The sequence below is a fragment of the Squalius cephalus genome (genome assembly GCF_949319135.1).
Source record: "Squalius cephalus genome assembly, chromosome: 25".
NCBI classification, from domain to species: domain Eukaryota; kingdom Metazoa; phylum Chordata; class Actinopteri; order Cypriniformes; family Leuciscidae; genus Squalius; species Squalius cephalus.
The window spans coordinates 10026483-10046991 of NC_137146.1; the positions used below are offsets into that span (position 1 = coordinate 10026483).

General features: G+C 36.1%; 2 protein-coding genes across 7 annotated transcripts in view; both read left to right on the top strand.

Annotated features, from left to right (window-relative positions):
• nup58 (nucleoporin 58) overlaps window positions 1–9581 on the top strand; it is a 12233-nt gene extending 2652 nt beyond the window's left edge. Inside the window, exons 6-14 of one of the 4 annotated variants that reach the window (XM_079862636.1) lie at window positions 1–12; window positions 769–943; window positions 1027–1106; window positions 1204–1322; window positions 1435–1517; window positions 3559–3760; window positions 7319–7402; window positions 8398–8579; window positions 8857–9580. The exon at window positions 1–12 is cut by the window's left edge and continues 54 nt beyond it. In XM_079862636.1, the coding sequence (XP_079718762.1) occupies window positions 1–12; window positions 769–943; window positions 1027–1106; window positions 1204–1322; window positions 1435–1517; window positions 3559–3760; window positions 7319–7402; window positions 8398–8573 (931 nt within the window). In that variant the 3' untranslated portion in view covers window positions 8574–8579; window positions 8857–9580. Of the gene's footprint in view, window positions 13–768; window positions 944–1026; window positions 1107–1203; window positions 1323–1434; window positions 1518–3558; window positions 3761–7318; window positions 7403–8397; window positions 8580–8856 lie in introns of all 4 variants that reach the window. The other 3 variants (XM_079862635.1, XM_079862637.1, XM_079862638.1) reach the window with 3 other exon arrangements.
• A 499-nt stretch (window positions 9582–10080) lies between these two features.
• zdhhc20b (zDHHC palmitoyltransferase 20b) lies at window positions 10081–20283 on the top strand. 3 transcript variants are annotated; one of them, XR_013820133.1, is made up of 14 exons: window positions 10081–10359; window positions 10980–11006; window positions 11631–11725; window positions 11882–12002; window positions 13021–13090; window positions 13196–13228; window positions 13305–13425; window positions 14498–14630; window positions 15519–15645; window positions 16438–16530; window positions 16639–16754; window positions 16835–16882; window positions 17542–18772; window positions 18969–20283. XR_013820133.1 is itself a non-coding variant. In XM_079862640.1 (14 exons), exons 1-13 carry the CDS (start codon window positions 10242–10244, stop codon window positions 16876–16878), a joined length of 1134 nt encoding a protein of 377 aa, XP_079718766.1. In that variant the 5' UTR covers window positions 10205–10241; the 3' UTR covers window positions 16879–16882; window positions 17542–20283. The 3 variants fall into 3 exon arrangements, 2 of the variants coding, with proteins under 2 accessions (XP_079718765.1, XP_079718766.1); XM_079862640.1 differs by adding an exon at window positions 14282–14317 and having other exon boundaries at window positions 10205–10359; window positions 17542–20283; XM_079862639.1 differs by having other exon boundaries at window positions 17542–20283.
• The last annotated feature ends 226 nt before the right edge of the window (window positions 20284–20509 follow it).

Here is a 20509-nt window from a genome sequence, read left to right on the forward strand (position 1 = left end):
GGATAACTTTCAGTGAGTTCACCACTTTTTGGGCTGATTGCAAGTTGATCTGGTGCTTAAAGTCACGATGAAATCAAAGTTAACAACTCATATTTTTTTAATGAAATATTGCAGTGTTTATTTTAAATGATTTATCCATCATTATTTATTTTTAATTCATGTGCCCTCCTAATCTTTAATCAAAATGACTCCTTCCTACCTGCATAACTTCTCTTCTCTGATGATGTTTTTGACATTAGTTAACCTAGTATTAGTTTTTGCTGAAGTATCGATAACTGTGAAATTTCACTGATATTTAAAATGTACCTCATATCGTGAAATAAGACTTTGATCTTATCGCCCAACAATAAGTGTTAAATAATTGTGATTTCAATATTGGCCAAAAATAATCGTGCTTATCATTTTTGCCATAATCGAGCAGCCCTAACTGATTATATTTAATTTATGCAGTGAACACTAGTATGTAGTGTTATTTTTCCATTTGATTATTCATTTTTTGCACTTGAATCTTTGTCCTATTGTATTTATGTGTTTGTAATTTGTTTATATCTTATTTATCCATGTTGATTCACTCCCCTACAAAACCAACCCAAATCAGTCTAGAATACTTAATTATTTCCAAAGAGAGCTGTTCCTCTGGTGAAACTGTTTTCATATCACAATATATCACAGAAAAACAAAATATCGCAATGTCAATTTTTTCCAATATTGTGCAGCCCTAATCACAACTTCTGTTTCATGCAAACTTTAATATCTGTTGTTTCTCAGGAAGTTTGTCAAGGAACAGAAGCAAGTCCAGGAAGAGATCAGCAGAATGTCCTCTAAAGCCATTCTCAAAGTGCAGGAGGACATCAAGACGCTCAGACAGCTCCTCTCTGTCTGTGCCAGCGGGCTGCAGAGAAATTCGCTCTCCATAGACAAGCTGAAGTTGGAAACTTCTCAGGTTTGACAAATATCCTTTAGACCATTGCAAACAGTTCAGCTAAGCATTGTTCAATCTTGTAATCTATCTTTTTCTTCATCTAGGAATTGAAGAATGCTGATATTGCACTTCGCACCCAGAAGACCCCTCCTGGACTCCAACATGAAAACACAGCACCGTCTGAGTGAGTGAATTAGTGTGCTTCTACTGAAGACCATTGATAGCAGTAAAAGTTACTACTATTAATTGTCCACCAATGTGCTGTCCATCTCTCCCTCCAGTTATTTCCGGTCTCTGGTGGAGCAATTTGAGGTGCAGTTACAGCAGTACCGTCAGCAGATTGAAGAACTCGAGAATCATCTGACCACCCAGAGCAGTGGCTCCCACATCACACCTCAAGGTCTTAATCTGCACTATGCTATCGGTCAACTAAATAAAACACTGCCCTGATTCACATGATAGAAACGTAGATCTTGTATCCTAGTGACTTTATGATGTCATCTATCATGTAGATTTGTCCTTGGCCATGCAGAGACTCTACCAGACGTTTGTTGCACTTGCTGCACAGTTACATGCAGTTCATGAGAATGTTAAGGTAAGTTTCTTATATGGGATAATTTAATAGTTATATATATATATTTCATTTAAATATACACACACAGTACTGTTCAAAAGTTTGAGGTCACTAAGATTTGTTTCATGATTTTGAAAGTCTGTTCACCAAGACTGCTTTTGTTTGATTAAAATTACAGGGGGGAAAACAGTAATATTGTGAAATTTTTGTGGAAACAGTAGCTAAGTTTAATCCTAATAATCTGATTGTAGTCGGACTAGTAGCACAGTCGGAATAAAAAAAGTGTCACATGTAACCACGTCAATCTGAATGAAATGGCCATATCCGATTAATATATTTAATTCGGATAGTTAGGGGTGGTTTAAACCTTATCTAATCCGATCGAGAGGACATGTAAACGAGCTGTTGTCGAATGAAGTGTCATAATTAACTGTCGTGTCATTCTAAAATTTTTCCTTCTACTCATCGTCTGTGAAGTGGAGCAGAACAGCACCCCGCCAGTCCTTGTTTCGGAACACGTTTCATTGACAGACGCCTTGTTTTGGGCTCGGGAATGGCCGTTTTTACTGATTGATTAATATAAGCAGCACGACACAAAGCTTCATGTGCTCGTCGTCGTCGTCTTTGCTCTTTAAAACAAAGAAAATAAGCAATTTAGAAGAATAGTATGTGCAAACAGCGGGAAACTCTGTATTTTCATGCTGTGTGCACGTCAAAAAAAGTTAATTCTGATTTGAAGCTTGTGACATATAAACGCGCACATCAATCCGATCACTTTATTTAACATTCATGTAAACACTTTGTTCGAATTCATCAATCAAAATGAATTTATTCCGACTGAAACAAAAGGTGTACATGTAAACGTAGCTAGTGTTACATTTTTTGAGGAGTCTTTGGTAAATAGGAAGTACTTAATGTATTTGAAATATTAATATTTTAGATCATAAATGTTTTTACTGTCATTTGATCATTTTAATGTTAAAAGGCATTTTACTTTTCAAAAGCATCTTTGACCCCAAACTTTTGAATGGTTGTCTATTATACACATTCTTTAGAATAAAATGCACTAATAACTAGGGTGACCACCATCAAACAAACCAAATGTGGGATGATTACTAAGTTTGTGTGGGACAATGTGGGACATGTTACCAACATTAAAACATAACCTGAAACTGTTATATAATGTCTATCTAACTCAATAAAATCATTTGTATTCTGCCTTTCAGCTGATAAAAATACTTGGTTCTTTAGTCCCTTCCAGAAAACACTATTACATCACAATGTAGCATAACATGTCTTTATTTTGCATGTCATTGAAATTCAACATCACTGAGCCCAAAGGCAGCAGGCAGCATGCAGATAACTATTTTTGAAACAGTTTTGACCAAGTCCAACTAAAATCCAACAAAATAAATAATGAACAAATAAAATATAAAACAACATGAAATTAGTTCATTGACAGTCTTATATATTAAGAATATATTAAACCAAAAACTTCTTTTTTTGAATGGATGTGAATTAAAACAACCAGGCAACAAGGCAGGCAACAAGTTGGTAAATTCTGTTAAATTAAAATATTAATTTACCGAATTATTATCCATTTGTTTTCTGACAGTGAACACATGGAACGAATCACCGTTCCACATTTTGATTGACAGCCGTCACAACCTAGTGACTGTATTTACTCCTTTCTTTTCAAACATTGGATAGGATTTAAAAAAACGGCTGTTGTATTTGTAGCCTACTTCTCACAAAGCACTGTTAAATGTGAAAAACTACACAGCAAAAAGAATAAATAAAATGCTTTCTTAAAAAGGACGCATGTACGTTTTCTTAATATGATAATTAAAAACCAACAGACTGATGAAAATGCGGGACATTTTCTCAATATGCAACGTGTGGGACAGGGGGTGAAAATGCTGTGCGGTACAACGCAAAGCGGGACGGGTGGTCACCCTACTAATAACTCAAGCACAGTAATTTATCAATACATGTAGATTTCATGATCTAATTAAAGCAGAATTATTGTGTTTAAAAAAGTCTTTTCTCTTGTTCTCTTTAGACTCTCAAACATCAGTACCTGGGCTACAGACGAGCCTTCCTCGATGACTCCTCTGACGTGTTCGAGTTGAAGCGTGTTGCCGGCAAGAAATGGCAGAGCTCTCCGCACGTCACCACAGGCCCCGCCCCCTTCGGCAGCGTTCCCAACGCAGCAGCCGTTGCCATGGCTGCCACTCTCACTCAGCAGCAGCAGCCGGCTCCAGGTCTGACCGCCTTCAAGTTCTAGACATCTTGACCTCTAGACTGATAGAATGACGAGGGAAGGGATGAATAGAAAGATGAGGGAGGGGGGAAATGTCAGAGAAAGGCAGAGCAGACAAAAGAATTCAAGAATAAACCGTAAATTCAGTCAGTGCCATGTCTGTTTTTATTTGATATATTTTTAAACTGTCTCTCTTGGAGATATGGAGCAACAGGGTTCTTTTAACATGCATCAGGGTTCTTTTAACATACATCATGTGACTCTTCGTGTGCCAACTAGTGATGTGAGATTTTTGCCCACTTCCGTTTTTTCTTTTTATCTCTTTTCCTCTATCAAGAAAAAAAACCAAGATGTAAACCAGTAGCATCAAATGCTATTTTGATATAGCCCATAAGTTTTAACCATGGTCAAATGGGCACATTCCAAATCAAGTAAAGGTTTAGAAGGGGGTTTGCCATCTTGAGGTGGTCTGTTTGTGTTTTGGTGGGGACGAGTGGCACCGAACGTCATCGGATTTGAAATCTGATATTCCAACAGCACTAATGTAGCCACACTACACAAAGTAGCCAAGCTCTTTGTAGAGTAGACTCATACCCGCTACGCACGGATTGAAACACTTTTATAATAATCATCGACTAAACCTATATTCCATGGAAGATGTGAAAGTTGATATTTTGAAGTGCCAACATACACTTTTCTGCCAACACAACAGCTGAGGCTTTCTGAGCAATATGTTGTTTTTAGATGGCAATATACAGATAAAAGCGGTGTAATTCTGTTAAAAATGAACATGCTATGCAGGAAAGAGATAGTCGTACCTCAGGACAGGAACACATTTAGTTCTTTCCATATTTTTCTCAGTTGGTGGCATTCTACTGCTAACATGCATTTTGTTAGCTGCATACAAAACTCTTCTTGAATAATGTTCATAATTAATAGTTTTAAAGGTAAGCTTTTTGCTTGAGCTTCCACATCTCATCTGCGATCGATCAGTTTAAAGACAGAAAACGTACATTTTAACGTCTTGATCTGTCAGAACAGCAATTAGGTTCTTGCTTGGTTTAGTGATAATGTCAGGCTGTTTTATTCCCAAATATATACATTCACTTTCTTTTTGTGGTTGTGATGATTTGAATTAACTGGATTTCTGTGAGGTTTGCTTTGCATATGCATGTGTAGATATGTATGAAGGGAGTGTGTAAGCTACTGACTCGGAGGTGCATTAAGGTAATTTACTGTATTTCATTCGACAGCTCGGTGAATATGACACAATTTGTGTGTACTTTGTTCTTGGTTGAAGTTTCCTTTGCTTTGGTGATACCCTCCATCCGTCTGTAACCATGGTTGCATTTGTGGTTTCCATGGAGACTTGCTGGCAATAATAGCAGGTTGGAGGTGTGAGAGATGTTCCACTTCCAATGTCACAGAATCTGGGTTCTCAGTCTATAGAGAAGAATCAAGTTACAGACATTTATTATTTGTGATTTTACTAGAAATAAGTCGACAAAAGGGCTTTATCAGTGTGATCCATTAACCAAAATCATTTGAGCGAAAACTTGACTGTTCCTCATTCACATTTTGTCGGTTTCCCAATATATCGATTTTTAACAGTAATACAAATGTTTTTTTGTTTTTTTTGAAAATGGACGTTGCCTTTGTGCCTAAGAAAGTCTAGGCTGTTGTGGGTGATTTTGCATATTATATTAACTGTAAATATGTAGTGCGCTAAACCAATGGCATGGCTTATTTAGTTGCACAGTGTATATACACACAGCACCAGTTGTGAGAGATAATTATTGGCATTTCCTTATAGAATCAGCCCAATCATAAATGGCTATAAGACACTGCAGTAAAGTCTGATAAAGATGAAAATCATACACAAACACTAGTAGGTGTTCATACTGTAAAAAATGATCATTTGACTTAACTTAAAGCGAGGAAACCAGTTGCCTTAAAATTAAATAAACTACATGAGTGATTGAATAAACTAGCCTAAGTTATACTTGACAATTTTTTTTTTATTTACTTGATAATTTTAAGGCAGTTGTTTTTTTCACTTTAAGTTAAGTCAAGTGATCACTTTACAGTGCATGGTCTCACTTTATTTAAGGGCTACAACGTTCAAGCCTTCAGTTTGAGTGAACTTGCTGCTTTATGGGACTGTTGAGGGTCCACGGTGAAGGATTGTGCCAAACTTCAGTATTCAGAACTGCCGTTTTTGTGATTCTCAGCCTTTCGGTGGCTCAAAGCTGCTATTTCATGCTTAAATCCATCTTTCTTCTACCATGGCTGTCATAACTTGAAGGTCTGAGTAATAGTAGAGGTGGTAATGCCTTTTCTAACACCGTTTCAAATAACTTTTACTAAAGCGACACACTTTCCAATTTGTGGGAAAGATGTGAGAATCAGATCAGATAGTCCGCCTATAGATGTCCTCTACAGGCCATTGTGAATCTCAGATCTTACAGGCTTTTTTTGCTTTTAATCGCCAATCTACTATACAAACAAATTATCTTACTGCATGTCATGGTTTTAAAAAAACGCTTTTAGGAAGTTGTGGCTTTTGTGTGTTGGTACTTTATCAAAGCTCTTACACAGGATGTCTGTTTATAGACATGTCTGAATCTCGGTATACGTTTCCATTCCTTGGAACAAATATGGGGCTTATTATTTTGGTTGTTTACAAATAGTATCATAGTGAATTCTATAATCTAACTTATTTGATTTCTTTATTTTTTTGTTTTGATTATGCTTGTTGATACATATGAAATTGTGTGCCTTTTGGATACAGCATTTAGTCCTAACCATTGTTTGAAATGCATTTTTGGCACAGGTTGGCTTTAATCGTTTTGAACAGTGTTAATGCCATAGCTACTACTAGGAATCAGTTTGTCCTCAATTGTCTGTCATGTTTAATGTAATTTGAATTGACAATAAATCAGTTTTTTTATTAAAAAAAAGCCCTTGTCTTTGTTTCTTTTTGACTGATAAATCATTGATATTTCTCAATGAATTGGATAAAAAGACTGCATTTGAGATGCTGATTTATCACATCTCTAAATTAAAAATTTAATCAAATTTAAACCAGCTAAAAGGAAACGAGACAGGAGCACATTTTATGCATTAAGTAGCAGCAGGTTCAGCAGATGTAGTTTAGGAATAAGTAACTTTTGACCCAAGTTAAGTGATTTAGTTAATCCATCAAAATAAGAACACAAGTGTTGCTCCAAGGTAAGTAAAAACTAAACTAGAAGCGGATTAGTTCGTAAATTGAAAAAAGATGGAAATTGCAACCAGTAGCGCCTATTTTTTGATATTGTAGTTTGCATTTGCTCCATCATAATGAGCAGTAATTCAGATGATGCTTTTGTGTAGCTCTTATTTAATTAAAAACCACACTGTGCCACTTCCTTTCAATAAGGACTGTGTCCAAAAGATGCTTTCAAAGCATGTTCTTCTCTCACAAGGCTGTGATCAATTTTTTTGCTCATTGATAATATGGATCTGATATATGAGAGTGCATGAGAGTAAGTTCCTCTGCTCTCTTTCTTTGTCCCAGGACCTCAGGCGCCCTTGGGGGCCAGTTTTGGCACTCCATTTTCCTCGGGTATTGGCACTAGCATGGGCTCATCAAGCCTCGGAGGTACTTCCTGTAATATACCTCTCCTCTCCCTTTCCATCTCTACACTCTTCACAAGTCTTTCACTCTCATTCAATCTTAAAGGGATAATTCACACCAAAATGAAAATCCTTATTGTTTATTCACCCTCATGCTACACTGAACCCATATGATAAAAAAAGAGATATTTTGAGAAATCTTCATGCAGGCCTTTGCCATACAATGACAGTTTATAGTGATCATGCTGTTAAGCTACAGAATAATACAAAATACTGCATAAAGCAACATAAATATGGTCCATGCACAGTATTTAAGGTCCTTGCACAGTCTGAAATTTTTGTATGCGTTTTTTCGTATTTGTCATTCGGTGGCACAGAATTGCCAAAACACCTTTCAAAATGCTTGCTATGGATGCGAAAAATGCAAAAAAGTAGAACCCGGTCCAAATTTTTTCTTGACGGACCTGATTGACACAACGAGCAAAATGTAAAATGCAACAATTTCTGACTCTGTGTGCAAGGACATTAAGTCTTCTCAAGTTATACAATAACTTTATGTAAAGTTATTCACTGATAATCTTCCCCTCCAGTTCTCTGTTATCTCAAGAATTGCTGTGACTGGGTCATTATTGAGGCACTGCATGAGTCTGAATTATGAACAAATCGGTCTTAAGAGCTAGTTCAGTTCACAAATTGTATTAAACTATTAAATCACTAGAGGGAAAGATTCTTAAATTTTGGTCTTTTTCAAAAAAAAAAAAAAAAAACCTTCTGAAAATGTTGAATATAGTGCATAAGTCATTTAGACAAATCTTGATATGCAAGCATGATAATTTAATATGAATAAATAAAAGATTTTGTTACTGAGTGGACAATTCCTTCAAGGATGTGCAACAAATCAGGACTCTTCTTTTGTCATAATGCAAAGAGAAACTTGTATTTTTCACATTTCCTTCACCATGTTTTTCCTTCATGATTTTTTTTTGTAGTTAATCTCATATATAACTCATTCATTCCTAGCCCCCATTCCCCTGCCCTATGACTGCGAGGTTATCTCTGGTGTATATGTAGTCATACTGCCTAAATGCCCCCCCTCTGTCTCTCGGCAGCGTTTGGTAGCGGCCCTGGGTTTGGGGGCGCAACAGGAGGTTTGTCGTTCGGGTTTTCCTCTAGCAAGCCATCTGGAGGGAGCCTGAGCGCAGGTGTGTGTGTTAGCACCCTCCTCCCTCTTCCCCGCTTTCATCAACGCTAACCATTACCAACAGCTACCCCTTAAATCTAATCTCCCTTTTCCCCCAGAATGCATTAACATCATGCTGCTTAAGGGCAAGCACTGCATATCAGAGAAACTGAAATGTAAAATTTGCATGGTTTATTTAACTGCTGTAATGTGATTGCTTAAATGCCCAATAATGCTTGTCGTTAGCAGTAAAAGTTGATCATTTTCTCCACTCTCATTTTAAACTCTTTCTTTATCAGGATTTGGAACATCTAACACCTCGGGCTTCAACTTCAGTAACCCAGGCATCAATGCATCGGCTGGGTTGACCTTTGGCGTTTCCAACACACAAACTCCTGGATTTGGGGCAGGTGGGCCACTGCTACAGCTCAAAAAACCACCAGCGGGAAACAAGAGGGGCAAGAGATAAAACAGCAAGTTGTTGTGGGGTAAAGGGAAATGTCACGAGGTAAAGATGATGTGTCTCTCAGATCTTTATTTTTATATATATATGTGTGTGTGTGTGTGCATACATGTTTTCTCTGTTGAATGCCATTAAAGGATTTGTTCGGCTCTCCCTTTTACCCTTGTGACTGTGCTGTGTTCTCTTGTTTACTGTTTTCCAATGAATTGCATAAGAGCTAAGTGATGCACAAGAACACCCGTGAAGGAGTTTTTATGTAGATGCTCTTGGTATTGAAGATACTTTTGAACTAAGTTTACCTGTGTCAGTGGCTTTATTTTAAACCACATGCGCTGTGATTGTAAATGTCAACCCATTCTATTAAGATGACCTATGTAAGCGGTTTCCTGGTTAATTGTACCAAATAGATGTCAACCTGTATAAGAATGTTAAGTTTGTATACCCCATTTTTGTTTTTGTCTCTTTGTTACCAAATAGTGAAAAAAATTTCTATACTTAAGCAGACTTTGTGCAAACATGTATTTTTCGAAAAGTTTGTGTTATTAAAAGAAGCGACAATTATATTGTTTCGAGTCTCTTTTTGTATGTATCAGAAGTTTGTATGAAGAATGCAATTGGTAATTGTTGTGTGTATATTATACACAATATATATTACACATTTTGTTTATATATATATATATATAATATATATATGTAGTGTAAGTGTATTCATATTTTTATTCATTTTACTAATAATTAAGTAACGTTATATGTGTATTTGAAAAGGCAATGTCAGCTTCTATTTTGACTGTTCTATCAGACTTGTTCTTCTGGAGTTTAAACCTAGCTAACCGATGTACGCTCAACGGCTGTCCGAATTCGCTCACTCGTTTTAATTCACTCCTTCAAGTGAACAGTATTAGTGGATTAACGTAGGTAATAGTGAATGAGGCTAAAGGTCCGAGTTTGGATTCGTGCGGATGTTGCTTGGTAAACTTCCCGGGCGTCGAGCCACGTAACCTAATCCCGTTTAGCAACGTCTGCTTTACAGCCAATCAGATAGGTCTACTGGGTTAATGTCGTGCAACGTCATGAATATTCATAACTCAGTCGTTACCGTAGTACTGCAAAATAGAGGCGGCGCAAAGGCGGAGCCGAACCGAACCGCCGAGGTTGGTGGGGCACGGGTGGACGGACAACATCCCTCCCTTTCCCGTCTTTTGTAGTCAAGGAAGAAGAAAGATGGCGCCTACACATGTACTGAGATGTTGCCAGAGGGGTTTGGCGTGGATACCGGTGATATTTATTGCCTTAGTTGTGTGCTGGTCGTATTATGCATACGTGGTGGAGCTGTGTATATGTAAGTGCGCTTTATTTTTCACACTAGACGGGCACACGCCTACCGGAAGTCACTGAACTGAAACCTCAATGAATGATTTGTTTACATAAACTGGCGTATTGATTTCAAACTGGAACGAAATAGCAAGACATATGGTTTCAGTGTGGTTTTGGGGGCATATATTGTGCGGTTTGGCATCCGGTAGTGTTTGTGGACACTGAGATGATCTTATTTCTTTAATTTACAGTTCATTTTAATGTAAATATTTATGTTAAATAGCCAAACAGCAATTTTTCCCCAGTGTTACAGTAGGAAACCCATAAATATTTATTCACGCGTCCCTGTTTATTCAGTGTCCAGAGCAGACATCAGACACCAGATTGTTGAGTTTCTTACTGAAATAATAGCACAAATTGTATTTTCAATATGGACAAGCTGCTTATTATAAGTTTATAAGCAGACATGTTCAAAAGTCCCTAACGTAGAGTCAAGACTCAAGTCTTCTGTTACATGTCCAAGTGAAGTATGTCGCAAATCCATATCTTCAAGATGCAGAAGTGTGATTGATAAGGCAGATGTGCCATGACATGAGTCACAGTTCTGCTAAACAATTTCTTTCTCTCTTTTTATTTTCTCTGCAGTAACTATTCCCAGCACGGGCGAAAAAAGTGAGTAAAACTTTTATTTGAGGAATAATGTACAATCATGATGTTTAATCACTTTTAAGGTGTCTATGACCTGTATATAATTCCGTTTCTTGTGTGGTAAATTATCAAAAAATAAAAAAATAAATGTACATTTATACATTTAGCAGATGCTTTTATTCAAGGTGATTTGCATTGCATAGATTTTATCAGTTCTTGCAAAATAAATTAATACATTTGATGTAAATAAATAAATGTACATTAAATATCAGTTTGAGTTGAAATGATTTTACTATATAAGTTAGTCGTTGGTCTTAACCAGTCAGAATCAAGTATTCCAAAGAGCCTAGTAAAAATATTCTTAAATTCACACACCAAATAACTATTCTGTGTTTTTAGGAGTTACAGATATTTGTATGTATGTTTATAAAAGTACAAAGCCACTTTGGCACAGTTGTCAGGCAATTACGGCTTCATTCGGTCCGTGTTTGTGCTGACTTGTGCGGGCCCTTCAGCACAATCAGACTGCATTAGTAATCACAAACGCCTTTAAAGTGACTGATTTATACTCCGGCTGTTTCTGGCAGGCTTCTCTGCAGGCTCATGCAGTCTTGTTGTTAATAACTGTATACTGTTTGTTCCTTTCAGTCATCTACCTGGTTGTGTTTCACCTGTCATTCATCATGTTTGTGTGGTCGTACTGGAAAACCATCTTTACAAGACCAGCAAACCCTTCCAAAGAGGTACAGCAAGTATAAAACAAACAGTTGTGTGTTTATTTTGGACAGTTTCTATGGAGAGTGCTTTTTATGTATCATTTTACACACTGCTGTTGTTCAAAATGGAATATGCTGCTGATATATCACACAATGAGCTGATTGTATTGTATTGTGTCTTAGTTCTGTCTACCTAAATCTGAGAAGGAACAGTATGAGAAGGAACAGCGTCCAGAAACTCAGCAGGAGATCCTGAAGAGAGTGGCCACTAGCCTGCCCCTCTACACCCGCACCGGGGCAGGAGGTTAGAGACTGACTTTATATCCTCAAACACATAGAATATTTAACAAAATATGACCCACTAGCTTCTACCTCAAGGGCATGAGTACTAGATTTTGTCAAACACAGGCTTAGCCTCTTTCTTTTTATTTAATTTTTTAATTTCCTTTTTTTAATTATTTAATTGTCAACAGTGATTAACTTTAAACTATCTGCACAAACAGCCTGTTTAAGTTTTTAGTTTAGCTGGCAATCAATTTTATAGGCATCCAAGATTACCACCCTAGTTAAGTGTAAATAATCAGTATTTATACATCGATTAATTAATTATGGAACTCTTTAAAGTTTTACCAGGATTTTTTTTTTTTTTCTAATTTCTGTCAAATTTCAAATTAAATTGTCTTGTATAGACTTTATTGTAAACTTAAAAAAGTTCTTTCGGTCTTTCTGTCCGTCTGTCTATCTGTCCGTTCTCATAACTGATTATGCTCACAGTTAATTTCTGTAGAAATACAATAAGAAACTGGAAAAAAATACCACAAAACCCCAAAATTCCACAATTATTATAATTTTTATATTATGTTATTTCAATATTCTATAATTTTTTATTATGTTTTAATTTTTTTTGTTATTATAATTTTATTTCAGTACTGTACAGCCACAATAGATTGTAATGAGAAGTTCTTCAGCATGAATCAGCAGTGTGTGAAGCTTCAAGATTTTCTGTCTTTTCTTTCTTTTTATCATGTCAGTACAGTTAATAAAGTGCCTATCCTCTAATTTCTCACATAATTTGATCATATTTGAGGGTTGTTTGCTCACTCAAAGCCACTTTAAGACCACCTCTGGCTCACTCCGCAGATCTAAAATCCCTCTGAATCTATCTTTTATTATTATCTATTTATTGTTATTTTTATTACCGGTATAATCTATTCATTATTATTTTATTACCTATTTATTATTATTAATAAATTTTTACCTTTTGTTATTTTGCCATAAAAAACAGAAACTGGCATGATTTTTTTTTTCCCCTCTTCTTGTAGCTATCCGGTACTGTGACCGCTGCCAGGTCATCAAGCCAGACAGATGTCATCATTGTTCTGCTTGTGACATGTAAGTTACTGTAGAGCCTCATGGTCAGTTCTGAAGGCATTTAGTTTCAATTTGTGTCATTTTAGCGACTTCTATCTTCTAAACGCTTGTTCTTGTTTCTGACAGGTGTGTACTGAAGATGGATCATCACTGTCCGTGGTGAGTGAGATACAAGTTGTTGACACTGAAATTTTAAATAGTAGGTAACATCTCTCTTTCCCTCCATTATCCACAGGGTAAATAACTGTGTGGGTTTCTCCAACTACAAGTTCTTCATCCTGTTCCTGACCTACTCGCTTGTTTACTGCTTATTCATCGCAGCCTCTGTCCTCCAATACTTCATAAAGTTCTGGACAGTGAGTAGATCCCTCACATTTCTTCATACTCATTCGTGAACCTTTCTTCCTTGTACGTAAAAGTTTTGATTGTCATATTGTGTCATATGTGGGTCATCATGTGTTACACGTGTGGATAGATGTGTGATCTCGGCGGTTTCCTCCATGTGCTAGTCATGCATCAGTTTATTTCCCATCTACCAACCTTGTCCACTCTGTCACCTTCATACAACTGTTGTTCTGTCATTTCCATTTCATCTGCTTGTTTTACTTGCACTACTCAGGTTAAAATCAGTAAAAAAAAATTCAAAGAAATTAATACTTATATTTAGCAAAGATACGTTAAATTGATCAAAAGTGACATTGAAGACATTTAAAATGTTACAAAAGATATATATTTCAAATAAATGCTGTTCTTTTGAACTATCAAAAGAGATAGTATCACTGTTTCCACAGAAATATTAAGCAGCACAGCTGTTTTCAACATTGATAATTAAGAAATGTTTCTTTAGCAGCAAATCAGCATATTAGAATGATTTCTGAAGGATCATGTGACACTGAAAAGAGTAATGATGCTGGAAATTCAGCTTTGCCATCACAGGAATAAATAACATTTTAAAATAGATTGAAATAGAAAAGTTATTTTAAATTGTAATAATTTCACAATATTACTGTATTCAAGTAAATGCAGCCTTGTTGAGCATAAGAGACTTCTTTTCTAAACATTAAAAAAATCCTACTAATGTCAAACTTTTGAGCAGTAGTGTATATGTTTCGACAAGCACTTGTTTGCTGCTTTAAACCCTTCTTCTCGTCAGCTTTTGCTCTCCTGCTGTGTTCTTCCTGTGTCTAACAGTCTGTCTCTGTTTGCAATAAGCTTTGCCGGAGGAAATCGGCAGAGAATTGTCCAAAGGTAATCCCTCACAGTGTTTAGTAAACGTGTCATTGAGTTACGTTGACTGTTTTTTGTCGTTTTATCCCTGTGACCCTAACGTACCCGTCAGGTTGTGTCGGAGTGACATGTTGCCCATGTCTTGCTCGTTGTTGATCTCTGTCTCACAGCTCTCCTTTCTCTCTCTCCCCCCTCTCTCAGAGTGACCTGCCAGAGTCTCACGCCAAATTCCATGTCTTGTTTCTCTTTTTTGTGGCGGCCATGTTCTGCATCAGCATTCTTTCACTCTTCACTTACCACTTGTGGCTTGTGGGAAAAAACAGGTCCACCATAGGTAACACACCTGACCATACTCACTTCTCTGTATCTTTGTCTACATGTACTGTGTAGATAGATTCACGTTTCTAACAAAGCTGTCATGCATGTGGACAATTTGCTCACTGTAGTTACCGTAGCAACAACAGTAGGCCTGCTGTGCACAAGCAAAACCTTGTTCAGATTTATTTCGGTAAACTGGTCCTTCAAATTTCCATGTGTTGACCAAATCAATCAAGCAGTCTTTGAAGCAATTTCCTGCTTGTTTTCCCATCAGCCCCTGTAATTTACAGCATAAATCCACTCAGTCAGCTTCAGTCACAAGAGCTCAATGATTTCATGTTGTGGTTTTTCATGTATTTACTTTGCGTTCAAAAGTTTGGAATCGGTACATTTTTTAAAAGGTTTTTGAAAGAAGTGTCATATGTTCACCAAGGCTGCATTTATTTGATCAAAAATACAGTAAGAACTTTAATATTGTGAGATATTATTACAATTTAATAGAACTGTTTTCTATTTTAATATATTTTAAAATGTAATTTAATCCTGTGATGCAAAGCTGAATTTTCAGCATCATTACTCCAGTCTTCAGTGTCACATGATCTAATATGAGGATTTGGTTCTTATTATCTTATTATTATCAGTGTTGAAAACAGTTGTGCTGCCTTTTTTGGTGAAAACTGTGATACATTTTATTCTTGGATAAATAGAAAGTTCAAACGAAAAGCCTTTATTTGAAATAAAAATCTTATGGAACATTTTACCATCACATTTGTTGCATCCTTGCTAAATAAAAGTAGTCATTTTTTCTTCTTTTTTTTTTTTTTTTTTTTTTTTTTTAAACCTTACTGACCCCAAACTTTTGAACGGCATTTTAAACCTTTTTTGGATTGTTCTTTATGTTCAGAAGCGTTCAGAGCCCCGGTCTTCAGAAACGGCCCTGATAAAAGTGGATTTTCCCTGGGCTTCAGCAAGAACATTGCTCAGGTGTTTGGGGACCAGAAGAAGTACTGGCTACTTCCTGTCTTTACCAGGTGAATTTGAATATTAATGTTTTTTTTTTTTAGTGCTGCTTGCTAGGGCAATATTTTGGCTCATACATATAGTTCATGGTTTTGAAAAGCACCCTAAGTTTTACATTTTGGTGCTTTCTCTTTTTGTTTTCCACTTGGGTACTACAGTACAGTGCTACCACATAGCAACACCACTCTGAATACCTTAGTAACCACATAGTAATGCCCTGGTAACCACTTACAACACCTTAGCCTCATACATTACCATTGAAAAGTTTGGGGTTAGTAAGAATTTTTGTTGTTGTTGTTGATGTTTTTTTCTTTTGAAAGAAGTACATTTATTCAGCAAGGACAGATTAAATTGATCTAAAGTGAAAGTTAAGACATTTATAATGTTACAAAAGTTTTCTATTTCAAGTAAATGCTGTTCTTTTGAACTTTATTTTCATCAAAGAATCCTGAATAAAATATGTATCACGGTGTCCACAAAATATTAAGCAGGACAGCTGTTTTGAACATTAATAATAAGAAATGTACCAAATCAGCATATTAGAATGATTTCTGAAGGATAATGTGACACTGAAGACTGGAGTAATGATGCTGAAAATAAATTACATTCAAATAGAACGTTTTTATTTTAAATTGCCGTAATATTTCACAATATTACTGTTTTTACTGTATTTTTGATCAAATAAATGCAGCATTGGTGAGCATAAGACTTTTAAAAAACCTTCTTACCAAAGTGTCCTTAAAATCTAGTTCAATAATTGTAATATTTGAAATGAGATAAAGTATGTTTTTCTTCTGTTATAGTCAAGGAGACGGCCTTTCTTTTCCTACACGGTTGGTCACTGTTGATCCAGAGCAGCCCATTGAATGTCCCCAGCCTGGCGGGTTGGATAAAGGGTGAGGTGACGTTTCCGCGCTCACCATTGAGTGGCAGTGTTTGTGGAAAACCAACCAAAAAGAGATGAATACAATAGCGGTAACTCTCAGTGTGGTTCATTCCCACAGTGCTGTAGAAGGACCTGCTGAGCAAACCAGCCCTCTCAGTGAATCCCAAAACCGTCTGTTAGGCAACGATTACCACAGTGAAGAAGATCACAAAGAGATAGATTTCTTAAAGTCTGGTACGTTTAATTTTTTATACTCCATTCTAGCAGGCCTAAATGGAAAAATTGTTGAGAATATCCTTCATCTTGCCTTTCAGATGAAAGTGAGGCCATCACCATCTCTATTGAGAGCGAGTCATAGCTAGGTAAGGTTATTTCACACTAAGCATTGCTATGTAATATGCAATATATACTACACTACATTTTAAAAGTTTTGTGTCAAGGCCCGTTTAAACAAAGATGATATAACTATAATGATATAGTATTATATATTAAATATTATATATATATATATTAAAAGCAGCAGATGACAAAACTGAATAAACAGAACAATATCATGCATAGGTGTGGATGCTTATATAGATATCTTTATTGTCATCATTCTTGGTGCAAACAGGCCTTTAGTAAAAAAAAAAAAAAAAAAAAAAAAATTCATACTTTTATTCAACATGTATGCATCAAATTGATCAAAAATAAAAGACTTATAATTGTATGTTATTTCTGTTTCAAATAAACACTGTGTTCTTTTCAACTTTCTATTCATCAGAGAATCCTGAACAAAAATGTATCACAGTTTACACAACAATTGATAATAATAAGAAATGTTACTTGATTTCTGAAGGATCATGTGACACTGAAGACTGAAGTAATGATACTTTGCCTTCACAGGAATAAATGACATTTTAAAATATATTACAATAGAAACCGATTGTAATTCTATTTCACAATTTTACATTTTTTACTGTATTTTTGATCCAATAAATGTAGCCTTGTTGAGCATAACTGATGTCATTTCCTTCCCTAGGACTGAAGCTGGTGAGGGGTGAGTCCTCAGCGGTTTCGTGCCTTTGACTCCCAGTACTGTTGAGGAGAATCACAGCCATCAAAGCTGATGCCTTAAACAGCGCTTTTTCTCTGAAAGCTCCTAAACACTTTCCATTTCCCATCGCTTACGGAGCATCCCAAATCTGTGCTGTACATCATGTCTATAAAATGACTCCCAGCCCCCGTTCAACTATAGTAGCTGCACTCTTTTAACAAAGATTTGCACGCATGTCTTTTTCGCATCCATCGTTTTTTGCACAGTAAACTGTTTTGTTGCTCAGGCCTGCAAAGACCCCACAAGACATGAATTGATACAGGCGAGAGATTTCTGAAACGGTTCCCCAAGTGTTTACCAGGAAATGCACCACATCTGGTACTTTACACCACAACTGCTGGTTACGTGAAGGGAAGGTGAAAAAAAAAAAAAAGTTCTGGATCCGTACCAAGTGAACGGTCTGACTGAGCTCATCTGGAATCCCTTCAGAGTTAATGGACACGATGGCTCATTCGCACTTTTAAATTCATTACTAAAGAGTGTTTTTTGTTTTTGGAATATACTTTTTTTTTTAAACTTCATTGACGTTCGTCTAAGATATAAACGCACACGTGTTCACAAAGTGCGACAGAGTGCGACCAGGCAGAGGACGCCTGCAAAAGACCCTTTTTGTGTATTCTTAAGCTGCTCCAATTGTATGGTGACTATTTTCTTTTGCCAGTCTTGAGATGATTCTGGTGTGAAATGTTGTGCACACGTCGGCCACTTTACGTATGCCAAATAAAGGGCTTATTACCAGAGCTCTGAACTCTACAGGAGTGTTTACAAAATGTCAGTAATACCTCTCTGCTCTTGCAGTGTAGCCAGTGTCACTTTGGAAACCAAATGAAAATCTTTGTAGGTTCCTCCTGCAGTATCAGAACTGGCCAGCAGGCGGCAAGATATTGTAAAGATATTGTATTGCGCGGTCAGTGGTCTTTGGTATTGTATCACCAGATTTTTGTTCTCAATCCTCGATTAAAGGGGTAGTTCACCCAAAAAAGAAAATTGATATTAATTACTCACCCTCACCTCGTTCCAAACCTGTAAGACCTTTGTTGATATTCGGAACACACACAAATTAAGAAATTTTTGATGAAATACGAAAGCTTTATGACCCCCTATTGACAGCAACATCATAAACACTTTCAAGGCCCAGAAAGGTAGCAAAGACATAGTTAAAATAGTCCATGTGACTACAGTGGTACAAGTGTTCTGATGGAAGCGCTGCACTGTTTACAACGTGCACAGTGTCAGAATGACACGGAAGGGAAGAAATTGTTGAATAAAGTGGTTATTTTTGTGTTTTTTTGCGCACAAAAAGTATTCTCATCGCTTCATAACATTAAGGTTGAACCAATGCAGTCACATAGACTATTTTAACAATGTCTTTACTACCTTTCTGGGCCTTTAAAGTGGTTATGATGGGTCAGAAAGCTATCGGATTTAATCAAAAATATCTTAATTTGTGTTCCGAAGATCAACAAAGGAAATACCCACGACACGAGGGTGAGTAATTAATGATAGAAATTTCATTTTTGTGTGAACTAACCCTTTAAATGATGTTTTTAACTTTTTTCCTTATACCTTATATTTTATACATAAGCTTTGTGAATAGCTCTTCTTCAGATTCAAAATGCAAATTTTTTTAGCCATTTTTGCAAAGCGGTAAAAGTGAAACGTTCTTTTACTCTATTTATATTTGTCGCAAGTTAGCATTTGTTAACTTTGGTCCAGCGTGGAATAATAATTGTGCCCGTCGGCTGTGACTGTGGTGTGAGCTAACGTGGAACTGATGTGTGGAAATCCAGATGTGTTTTATGTATCGCAGTATTGCTTCATTTGTGTTCTGACGTATCTAAAGAAATGACAAATCATGACATTCATGTGTACACACATTAGAGTGCCACTGTTCTGGAGTGTTTGTTGTTAATGAGGGTGAAGCAAGTAAATAAACCAGTAAAAAGAGATTTTCTATGCCCACAGCATTTATGGAACGATGTACTGTCTCAAATCTGGAATGGCTTCTAAGTATTACCAGATGAAGGGTTTCTTTGACTGTTTATCTGCTGAGAAAATCTAAGTTTGTCATCACTTTTACCATCAGTGACCACACATTGAAGATTGCTACTGGTTATGAAGTAGTTTTATGTGAAATAAATGGTGTAGCTGTTTTGTGATCTTAAGGAATGCATATAGTGGTACAGAATGGATTTATAGATTGTTTTTGTCTTTTAAACAGCTTTCTTATACGTATGAATTACACAGCCTTGATGAAATTAAAAAAGATGTTTTTTTATGGTGTATCTCAGTTCTGTTTCAAAGCATGGCACCAAAACCATTTTTTATTTTATTTACAGAAAAAAAAATGTGTTGTCTTTCATTACATTTTATACTTTATTAATAAGTTAAAAGTCAACATGAAGCCATATTGAAATTAATATAGAATATTTGTTGGTGTCTTTGTACCATTTTCTTTATTTCTGTTACAATCAGATAAAAAACTGAAGCATGGTGCTTCAATGCATGGCAAACACAGCTACATATTTGATCTACTGATGTGAAAGTCTGGATTACATGTTTTAAAATGCATATGGTACAGATAATGTAAAAAGAAATACATATTTTTTAATTTTGTGAACAAAGTACATACTTATATGTAACAAGTAACAATAAATGTCAATTTTTAAAAAACAAAACTGGTTGTTTCTGCAACATTTATACTCTTGACTTGAGTTCCGTAAAAAAAATGCCATTAATCTGATAGATAAAACGATGGAAGCTTATGAGATGTCCTCATTAATAATCAAACGTATGTGTGTGTGTGTGTGTGTGTGTGTGTGTGTTGGTTTCAAGGGCTGTTCTCTACCCTGAACTCTGTCCAGCTCATTAGCACTGAGGCCATTCAACTCTT

What these genes read in the sequence shown, in the direction of transcription:
- zdhhc20b (XM_079862640.1), top strand. Translation starts at nt 10,242, where the DNA reads ATGGCGCCTACACATGTACTGAGATGTTGCCAGAGGGGTTTGGCGTGG. An exon ending in CGTGGTGGAGCTGTGTATAT is followed by an intron (nt 10,360 to 10,979) that starts GTAAGTGCGCTT and finishes TTTTCTCTGCAG; the next exon opens with TAACTATTCCCAGCACGGGC. An exon ending in CATTGTTCTGCTTGTGACAT is followed by an intron (nt 13,091 to 13,195) that starts GTAAGTTACTGT and finishes TGTTTCTGACAG; the next exon opens with GTGTGTACTGAAGATGGATC.